The sequence below is a fragment of the Trachypithecus francoisi genome, unplaced genomic scaffold, assembly GCF_009764315.1.
Source record: "Trachypithecus francoisi isolate TF-2019V2 unplaced genomic scaffold, Tfra_2.0 Lachesis_group13, whole genome shotgun sequence".
NCBI classification, from domain to species: domain Eukaryota; kingdom Metazoa; phylum Chordata; class Mammalia; order Primates; family Cercopithecidae; genus Trachypithecus; species Trachypithecus francoisi.
The window spans coordinates 51060377-51071219 of NW_022681458.1; the positions used below are offsets into that span (position 1 = coordinate 51060377).

Here is a 10843-nt window from a genome sequence, read left to right on the forward strand (position 1 = left end):
GAAAACTATATTCGTAAGGGGAGGATACCCAAGAAGAAAATCGAGACGGTAAGTGCAGCACTTTTATAAAGTAAACAAACAAAAAGACCGCCCTGACAAAGGCGACTGCAAAACTCTGGGGCTGGCGCTCACAACCCACATCGCACACCCCCACAGCGCCCCACGGTTCCTCCGAGCGCCGCGAGACGCCCCCAGCCCCCTTGGCAGAACGGACTCGGCACCCCAAGCTTTCTCGGAGGGAAAATGCACGAGTCAGGGCCGCGCTCCCCGCGGCCCTGGCACACCGAATGTCTCCGGGAATCGCCCACACGAGCCCGGGGCCGCCCTCTCCTTCCGGCGGCGGCCGCGCGGAGCCCACTCCCCGGACACCGCCCCCAAAGTGCCCGCGCGGCCCCGCGACTCCGCCGCCCCAAGTTCGCCCGCGGTCGCTCTGCCGCGAAAGCGTCCCGCACTTGGCGGACCGGGAGTGGCGACCGTCCGCTCCGGTACGTACTTAGCCAGCGGCTGCAGCGGTCTTGGCGCGCTCTCCCCGAGGACTGCTCAGCCCCAACTCCGAAGCGACGGCCCCCGGCTGTCCCTCCTTTGGCGGCTGCAGGAGCCGGGACGCCCCCGCTCCCATCGAGGGGGGAAGGGAAGGTGGTGGGCGCGCTCTCTCTGCTCCCCCCGCTAGCTCGGGCCCGCCGCTTCTTCCCGCCCACCCGCCCCGACGGCGCTCGCTTGGCCGCGGCGGCGGCTCCTCCGGGCTGCGGCGCGCGGGCGGCGGCGGCGGCGCCTCCCCCGCCGCGCCCTGCCCTCCCCTCCCCTGCTTTCCCCTACCCTGCCTTCCCCGCGCGGGCTGCACCCTCCTCCCCCTCCCCCACCCGCCCGCCCGCCTCCGCCGCCTCCACTCCCCCACCCCGCGATGTCACATTGGGAGATTCCGCTCTTGCTACATTCGCCGCTCCGGCTCCCGCCCACGCGCGGCCGAGTGACGCAGATCCCGGCGTGGGCCGCCGCCGGGCGGGGGCGGGGGCGGCCGCTGGGCTCGGGGCTCGGCCCCTTCCCGCCGCCCCCTCCGCGGAATCCGGAGGGCGGCCCATTCACACGGCAGCTGGGAGGAACCAAGTGGGCGCCGGGAGTGGGCGGCTCCCGCGAGTCCAGCTCCGGGCGCGGGGAGGGGATGACCGGGAGGGAGACGGGTGGGGGACGCCGCCTCGGGCCTGCTCTCCAGCTGCGGAGTGAACTGGGAAGATTTGCAATTAAAAAAAAAATTATGTGTGAGGTTCCCGATATAGTATTTCAAAGAGCACACCCGCCAAATCCAACATTCCCTAGGAGGCTGACTTAAAAAAAAAAAAAAAAAAAAAAAAAGCGCGCCGGGCTCCCCTCGCCCCTGCAAGCTCGGGGCGGAGGCGGGGAGGCAGGTGATCCAGGTGCGCCCCTGCCCGGGGGGCGAGGCATCCGGCGGGAGGGTGGCAGCGACCACACAGAGGAAGGGGCGGCAGGTGCGCGGCGCTGGAAGAACCGGCGGCTGGGAGAGCATCTCTGCCTCGCCCATCATGCCCCCTCCTCACCTCCGCCCTGGCGTTGGGACCGGAGGAGGAGGGAGGAATAGAACCAGGGAGTCCGAAGTACACCTTTGACAACTGTCGCGCTAGCCGGGTAACCTAATTCCAACCTTTTAAACCTCCTGAAAATCTGCCTTTTATTTTATTGTTTAATGTTTTCTGTGTCCATGGTGTAGAAAAACTACGGCGCTAGTATAGTGCTAGTGTGTGTTAAATTAGAGTTCCCAAGGCACAATATAGAATTTTTTGGTTTGCATAAACTTTGCTAACCGGAGTATTAAAGCACCTTCAAAAATGTACTTAAGCTGACCAGGGCTCACGCCTGTAATCCCACCACTTTGGGAGACCGAGGCAGGCGGATCACCTGAGGTCAGGAGTTCGACACCAGCCTGGGCAACGTGGTGAAATCCCTTCTCTACAAAAAATACAAAACTAGCCGGGCGTGGTGGCACATGTCTGAAATCCCAGCTACTCGGGAGGCTGAGGCAGGAGAATCGCTTGAACCCGGGAGGCAGAGGTTGCAGTGAGCTGAGATCGTGCCATTGCACTCCAGCTTGGGCAACAAGAGCGAAACTCCGTCTCAAAAAAAAAAAAAAAGTACTTAAGCTATTGCCAAAAAAATTTTGGAAGTCTGGTTTTTAAATCTATATTTCCATTCTTTGCAAAAAATGGAAAAATTAAAGAATTTTAGCATTGTGTTCTTGAAGATTAGAGAGCATTCGTTAATATAAAACTACTGCAAACACAGGTAGAATCCCATTTTAACATACACATAAAAATTCAGTTTTATAGGAGGCCATTCCCACATCCTGGCTGGCCTCCCAGTGTGTGCCTACTTCGCTGATGGGGATACAAGGCATTCTTTGAGATGGGAAATTCTTCAAACCACATCTTTATGTTGCAGCAATGGATAGGATGATGATGATATTGAAAGAAAAAGACTTTAATAAAGTACAGAACCTTTTTTTTCTTTTTGCGAAATCATGTTATAGAAATGAGTAATGCCACAATGGTATATATATATAATTAAAGTTAAATCTTTTCAGTATTAGTGACAGGTTTTGTCTGGAGTAGTTGAGTTGATATTTCAAAAGAGTAAGGCTGCTTAATTCCTGAAATTCTTCAACTGCAGAAATCACTGCTAGAAGTTTCTCTTAGTCTCCCTAATTGTCACGGTTTTTGCAGCTGTGGATCCTGTTCTACTAAAGAGAAAGGTGGTTATGTTAAAGAAGATTGAGGCAATTTCTTGGCTCTTGGGGAAGGTAATGTTCAGGCAACGAAATCTGCAAAATTCTCTTCTAATTTCTCTCTGGAATCTTGATGTTTTGCAAACATTGTTAGTACTGAACAGCTAGAGAAAAAGAACTTTTTTCCATAAAGATATATAATCACTGATTCATGAGTTACGAAATTAGTAGTCTTACCTGAAGTGTTGAGCCTTCAAGTGGAATTGTTTCCAGAGTTGGAAGAAACAACATTAAATCCTCTTCCCAAGCTTGTCTTTGTCTGGCTGAACATGATGCTGAAAAGGAAATGTGTCAGGGCAGATAACTTTTTCTTCTGACTTGTAACTGATTTCTACAGTTAAACAGTGGAATCTATCCTTGTTTGTTTTCTGGGCACATTTAGATAGTGTATTCTTCCCACATTAAGAATGGCATTTTTGGCCCACTTTACTTTGCCTTAAACGCCCTATGGTGCTGGGGGAAGTGGTGGGAGGAAGGAAAATGAAGGAAAGATAAAATTTTAAGCTTTTAAGCATCCAATTCTATATGTCTGTATGACAACACTGTAGTCAATATGGTAGCTCAAAAAGAACTGAAGCATCGCCTGTATCTGAGACAAGTCAGACAATGGATTCTTTTTTTCTACCTTACCAGTTTTTGTCACTCATGCCATCCCTAATACCTCCTCTCGACTCCAGCACACACACAGTCTTCTCCCACTCCTACGCCCTGAGGATTTGTTAGAGGAAAGCAAAGAGATGCACATTCCATCCTGGAAGGTAACAATTATGGTGTCTGATTATCCTCTGAAGGCCCTCTGGAAGAGATCAAACAGTTTCAAGGCTTTAGAGTGTTCTTGGAGGCATCCCAGACAGGTGTAAAAATGTGGTAACACAAATAGTTCCCATTCAGACCACTTTGGATATCTTTTGTTAAACGTCCATGCAATAGTTTTGGTTTCTCCTAGTGTGATTTTATTATAAATACCTGTACATTGAAGTTATTCATTTATTCAGTACAGCTTGTTGAGCACCAAGAATGTGCCAGGTTTAGGGCTGGATGCTTGGAACACAAAAACAAGTAAGTCATGGATGGTTCCCTGCCCCCAGGGCTTTGCTATAAAACAGTGAAAATAAGGAGAACAAAAGGAAGTCTAAAAGACAAAGGAAAATGTTTTGTCTCTGTTTATAGTTTTTATTGTCTTTTCATGCACTCTAAAAGATGAATATAAAAACTAATTACTGAGGAATGAGACTACATTATTTTTGTAATACTCCTAATGCAAATCACAGTAAAATAAAAATAATTTTCTTATAAATGGAAAATCATGTTTCATGTTACATTTCAACAAGAGCCTAAAGGACATGGATGTAATTTCCAAGAAGGCAGAATTTTTTTATTAGCTATGGCATTTTATTAACTGCTGTATCTTCAGTGGCTAGAACACTGGCTGACGCATAGTAGTTACTTAATAAATATTTGTTGAATAAATGAAATGGAAAACATGAACTAACAGTTTTTGTATTTTGTAGATGTTATTAGCATGAATTGTATTTCCTAATAGAAGTGTCTAAAATACGTGATACCTACTTCTGATTAAATATATAACATTTTCAATAAAATATTAAGAGTTACAATATGTTTTGAAGCAGTGTGTAAATTGTGAAGTAATTTTAGAATGTTCCTAAAGTAATTCATATTAGAGTTTCAGGTACAGAATTTCTTTTTAAATAAATGACAAAGTGTTAATAAATACACCAGATTCTGAATTTTTAACACCATTTGGAAAGTGGCCTGAGAAATATATCAAATTCTGTTTTTTATCTATTATTCATGTGTTTATTCTTAACTCTATCTCTTGCAAATATCATCCCAGGCTTATTCCTTATCTATAAAAGTAAGGGCAAGACAGAGCTACTTCTGATGGCTTAAATAAATATCACTTGTACGGTTTTAAATTTTGAAAACACTTTTTTAAAAATTTGAAAGACTTTCAGGTTGTTGACTTGTTTTTTTTTTTTTTTACCTGTTAGGAGTAGATTTGGGAGAAGCTTATTTTACAGGCCTGCTCATAATTTTAATCCATACTGTGGAGTGTGTCACAGTTCACAGCCAAATCACCAGATGTATTTCCCCTCTCAGAAAACCAGATTTCCCCTCTCAAGTTGTTGTTGTTTAACTTTTATTTTAGGTTGAGGGGCATGTGGTTTGTTACATAGGTAAACTTGTATCACTGGAGTTCATTGTACTGATTATTTCATCACCCCGGTATTAAGCCCACGACCCAATAGTTGTCTTTTCTCCCCTTCTCCCTCCTCCCACCCCTCACCCTCAAGTAGACCCCAGTGTCTGTTGCTTCCTTCTTCATGTCCATGAGTTCTTATCATTTAGCTCCCATTTGTAAGTGAGAGCCTGAGGTATTTGATTTTCTGTTCCTGGATTAGTTTGCTAAGGATAACAGCCTCCAGCTCCATCCATGTTCCCACAAAAGACATGAACTCGTTCTTTTTTTATGGCTGCTCTCAGGTTTAAAAATTAAAGAAAAGGAATAATTTCTTTCTGCTTCTGAATGGAAGTTGAAATTCATGGCAAATAGAATATAATGTATGCCACTGAAAATATACAGTCAGTATATATGACACACCTTTGAACACAAGACCAGTCAATGGTAAATGAACACTGCTCCTTCACTTTATCTTCTGATGGCTCTGTCAAAGCACAGAAGCATGCTGAGATGATTCGATATGGAAGATGAACGTTGGCATTAAATAGCAGTAAACCACATACTGAAACAAGCTATTCCCTTTTCAATTCTTTCAGTCCTTTGAAGGAGGAAATTTAAATTGGTGCCAGTATGTCTGTAATCCCTCTAATACTTGGTGAATTCTGTTTTTTTTTTACAACGAGGAAACAGGCTTCAGCTCAGAGCCTTTGGCAGGCCTCAGTATATAGCTAGAATTTAATAGCACTGTTTTCCTTGTATTTGTTTTTATGGTTATCTTCTGTTGAGGCAAATTAGATTCATTATGCATTTAGAACAATGATCTCAAAATACCTTTTAAATAGATTTCCTTAGCCAAAACTCTTAATTTTAAAATGAGAACTATTAAGTAAACTCTTTTTTTGTTTGTTTGTTTTTGTTTTTGAGACAGGGTCTCACTCTGTCACCCAGGTTAGAGTACAGTGGCACAATCACGGCTTTCACTGCAGCCTCAACCTCCCAGGCTCCAGTGATCTTCCCACCTCAGTCTACTAAATAGCTGAGACTATAGGCGCACCACTATGCCCGGCTAATTTTTGTGTTTTTTATAGAAACGGGGTTTCACCATGTTGGCCAGACTGGTCTCGAACCCCTGGGTTCAAGCTCACCTCCCAAGGGTAAATGCTATTTTAGTGGTGCAAGAAAATAATAACTAACATGTATTGAGTGCCTAATAAGTGCTGTAGCACTTTATCGGTATTAATTCATCTGATCCTCGTAACAGCACTATAAAGTGTGCAGTATTATTCACTTCATTCTCTGGTAGAACTGAGGAAACTGAAATGTGGGGTACTAAAATAACCTTTTTAGGTAACATGGGAGAGCCAGGCTTTGAGGCCAAGAGCTCTGTCCCACAGCCTATGTCTGGACCATTACACAAATAGCTCTAAGCAGCCAAGTCAGTGCTGGAGGTTTCAGAAACACTTAAGTGTTTCTCCCATCTTTAAAGGTCCAGTTTAGCTTCCTTGAAGATCACCGTGAGCTCCACTTTTCTCTGTAGCTTCTGCTTTCCCTAACTCCGATTCCACTTCTCTTTTGTTCCACATGGAAGGCTCATAGTTATTTATGCATTTTTACTTAATTTATATTCATCCTAAGTATACAGTAGGCCCCCTTGGAAAGAGCAACTATGCCTTATACTTCTCTTGAATTCAGTAAATATATGTTTAAAAGGGGTTTTAAGAAATTGTTATTAAAACTGCTTCAATGATTAGTGCATTATTTTAGCGTTTGCAAAAATAGGGAATTCTTTTGACAAATTAAAAAAAAAAAAAACATTTCCACTTTGTGAAACTAAAAAAAGTTTTCAGCGAAAAAAAAATGTAGGAAGTTGGTAGTGATTTTGACTTTTGAATGAAAATCTCACTGAAAGAGCATTAATTTATTACTTTTGGAAAGATTTCTTGCTTTAAAATGCTTCAGTAATTCCAAACAAGATAATAGATTTAAAATGTTCTTAGAGGAGAGGAAGAATAACATTATGGCTTGTAACCTACAAGATCTAAGATACAGTATAATTCTTGCCTATTATTGCCTCAGAACAATTCTACACTTAACAAATTTTCCACTCTGTGTGGTGGTAGCCCTACAATTAACTGAGTCATGTACAATATTCATATTACCAGAATATAATTAAAATTTCCCTTATTTTGCAATATGAAATTCAAAGCTTTGGAAGTGTATTGTAGACTAAATAAACGTTTAAATGCATGGAAATTGGAATATTTTAAAATATATACAGATTATAAATAAGTTTCTTAAAGACAATAGGAATATATAATAACTCATAATTTTAAGAGCCACAACTTTAAAAATATCTGCTTTGCTGAAAAATAAGCAAACCTTCATCCATTGTATTTTATTACAAAATACTATAGAATTTTAAGGTATAAAGGATTATAAAATTTACCTAGTTCATCTTCTTTCGTATATTCAAAATATATTCAAATACCTTGCAGAAATTCAACATGCAACTAGTTTAGTTTCCAGTTGTTTATTTCTTTATAAGTTGGTTATTTTGAACTTATAATGCAATCTCTGCTGTAAGAAAAAACAAACAACAACAAAAAACCCAAGATGGTTAGATTCCTAGGATGGGCTACCAGTGCTTATAAAATACAAGTGAAAATACCATATTATAAACTTTGGGGGATTAGGTGGGATCCTAGAAATTATCTAATCCAATTGATTTCTACAGATAAGGAAATTTGTACTACACATTGCTTATAGAAAGAGTAGAAAAATATATTAGGCAGTAAGTACAACCAAACATTTAATTGACTGAAGAGTAATTATGGTTAAAATTTGTGTTTAAGACAGAAGAAATGTAAACGGAAACTTTTGAAAAGACTTTCTTAAGAGAAATTTGGGAAATTTTTTAAGGATTAGAGCCTTGTTTTTCTTTCTCTTCTATCCCCTATCTTTGGCAACAGTGGTTAAAACTCTGCAACTCTATCTTCTCTTCCCACTCCTTCCCTTTTCTCCCAGCATCCACTGTGAGGACTTGTATAGTTAACTAATCCGTAACACTGTTTTAGGCCTCAACCACATTGGCTACTGTCCGCTCATTCCTGGTCATTAATAATTGTCTGTTAACAACACAAGCTAGGGTGGAGAGTAGGTTAAAGTGCTCTGCTCCCCATCTCTGGAATGTATTCAAACCGTCTTCCACTGCACACTGCATTCTTGGCCGCCTTATTCCTCACAGTCCCAGCTTTGGCTTTGCCCTTCTCCACCCGGTTTGCTGAGATCAATGTCAAATCTGTGCCCACTCTCCCAGCTCAGTCTCTGGGCTTCTCTGTTCCTCTAGGTCAAAGGACTGCAGCCAAAGGACTCAGCAGCTAGAGTACCCCTGTGAAGCACTCCACATGAGGGTGGATGGAGGATTTTGTTTGTTTCCTTGACAAAGGTGTGTGACTTGTCAGCCAAGATGTTGGCTTTTTCATGAAAGGAGCAAGGAAATAGGAAGAGGGCATGTTAAGGAAGGGAGCCCTTCTTGAAGCAAATGGGCAAGAATTAGAAGGAAGTGGGGAAAGAGAATGGAGATTAGAGAAGATGTGTCTGTACTTACGAGAAGTGACTAAAGTAGACATAACTATTTTGGGAGAAGTGAAAAGCCAAAGAAAAAGTACCAAGTGCAGGGCTCCCCTGAAAAAGAAAATGGAAAGAAAAGGCAGAGGGGGCAAAGAAGAGATCATCCTCACATAAACTCCTCTACACCAGCCTCTTGACGTGGGACAGATGGGAGTGTTGGGATGGAGTAGTTGGGACAGATCTGCAGGGAGAAGGGACAGAGAAACAGCAGCCAGTCTTCTCTCTTCGCTTGGATTGCAAGAGGTAAGTGTCAGGAAAAGGAAAGAAAAGGAGAATGGGTTCAAAAACTATGCCAGCACACCAAATACTTTACCATGCTGATTCAGATATCATCCTGAGTTGCCATATCACCCATCTAGCTACCAAAAAAAAAAAAAAATTGAATGTGTTAATATTGATGAGTTGGCAAACTGTCACAACAAATTACTCAACACTGCCTTCTAGGAGCGGATACTTTGAAAGGACAATGCATGCATCCTACAATGAGAGACTTTTAAACTACTGAAATACAGATAAATCAAACAGTTCTGTTTGCATATAATTGCAAAGTTACATCTTTACAGTTTGAATTATATTGTTGTGTACTTGGACTTATACATCATGACTCAGCTTACCCAGGACTAGCAATAATACGTGGTAGTCAAAAACTTTAATGTTTTCTAGCTATTGTATTTTTTCATTCCTTACTATAATAATTTCTCATAGTGGCAGAGTAAGGGTTTTTTCCAACTATAAATTATATTCCCTAAATAAACTATTCCAAATAATCACAGTGTTGCAGAGGTTAGGGGCTCATCATTGCTGGTAAAAAAAATAAACAACCTTTAGAACAGCAGTTTGGCAAGTTGAACCAAGAGTTTCAACATGTCTATATGATTTCAGCCAACAAATTCACTTCTAAGATACTATGCTAAGTTTGTACACATTTAAGTTTATACATTTTTATTACAACATTATTTGTGAAATGGAAAAAATCAAAAATGTATTGGTTAAATAAGTTGTATTACATCTATATGATGGAATATATTCAATTAATATTTAATAATATTGGGAAATGCTCATAATGTTATGGGTAAAAATAGAACAGAACAAAACAACCTGTAATCTCTCTACGTATATAAACATGGAAGGAAATTTACTAAATTTTAGCAGTAATTATCTCTGGTGATGGTATTATAGATAATTTTTATTTTCTTCTTTATGCTTTTTTTCAATTTTTAAAAATTTCAGCCAGGCGCGGTGGCTCACGCCTGTAATCCCAGCACTTTGGGAGGCTGAGGTAGGCGGATCACGAGGTCAGGAGATGGAGACCATCCTGGCTAACAGAGTGAAGCCCCTTCTCTACTAAAAATACAAAAACTTAGTCGGGCATGCTGGCATGTTTAGTCCTGGCTGCTTGGGAGGCTGAGGCAAGAGAATCACTTGAACCCAGGAGGCGGAGGTTGCAGTGAGCCGAGATCATGCCACTGCACTCCAGCCTTGGTGACAGAGTGAGACTCTGTCTTAAAAACACACACACACACACACACACACACACACGCACAACTCAACATTAAACATGCATTACTTTGAAAATCTGGAAAAAAAATAAATGTTTTTTTAACAAAGGTCCTGCTTCAAAAGCAGTTTACAAATAAAAATGAAAACAAAATTGTATGTATTTATCCACTTGTTTGCAGAGGGCAACAAAAACCAGGAGGTCAACAAAAACTGGGAGCCAAAAAGTATGTGTCAAGCACTTAGTGTGTCATCTGTCCTGTATAACTGCATGTCTTGAGGGTATACCATCTGACACATGGTGGACCCTCAAGACATAGATATCCCGCCACACCAAATACTTTCACCATGCTGATTCAGATACAATCCTGAGTTGCCTTGTCACCCAACTAGCTACAAAAAAATTCAATGTGTTAATATTGATTTTATATATATTTATAGATATAGAGTTGGCTTGAACGGCTTTTAATCTGATGTCACAAATAGTCTCTTTTTTTCCTGATTAATCGTTCAAGCATGTATCTCTTTATATCTTCTTGAGGATCCTCCTGTTCCAGGGACCTATGCAGTCCCAGAGCTTTTGCAGTTCAAAATGTGACGTTCACTGGGCTTTCACACCCAATGACAGAACTGGCATCTGGGCCACCTCTGATGCCCTGTTTGTTTCTTCCGGTCCCTGTTTAGCTGCAGAAAACTGGCCCACCATGTGCCAAACTGGT

General features: G+C 41.8%; 2 protein-coding genes across 5 annotated transcripts in view; one reads left to right on the forward strand and one right to left on the reverse strand.

Annotated features, from left to right (window-relative positions):
* The window catches only part of NAB1 (NGFI-A binding protein 1), a 39531-nt gene extending 38553 nt beyond the window's left edge, over window positions 1–978 (reverse strand). For 2 of the 4 annotated variants that reach the window (XM_033230824.1, XM_033230823.1), the window contains exon 1: window positions 494–627. The gene's annotated coding sequence lies outside the window, so the exon portion shown is untranslated. Of the gene's footprint in view, window positions 1–493; window positions 632–895 lie in introns of those variants that run through there. The other 2 variants (XM_033230828.1, XM_033230826.1) reach the window with 2 other exon arrangements.
* Window positions 6–8989, forward strand: LOC117094718 (vegetative cell wall protein gp1-like). The gene is made up of 2 exons (XM_033230829.1): window positions 6–1641; window positions 8344–8989. Exon 1 carries the CDS (start codon window positions 244–246, stop codon window positions 1219–1221), a length of 978 nt encoding a protein of 325 aa, XP_033086720.1. The 5' UTR covers window positions 6–243; the 3' UTR covers window positions 1222–1641; window positions 8344–8989.
* The last annotated feature ends 1854 nt before the right edge of the window (window positions 8990–10843 follow it).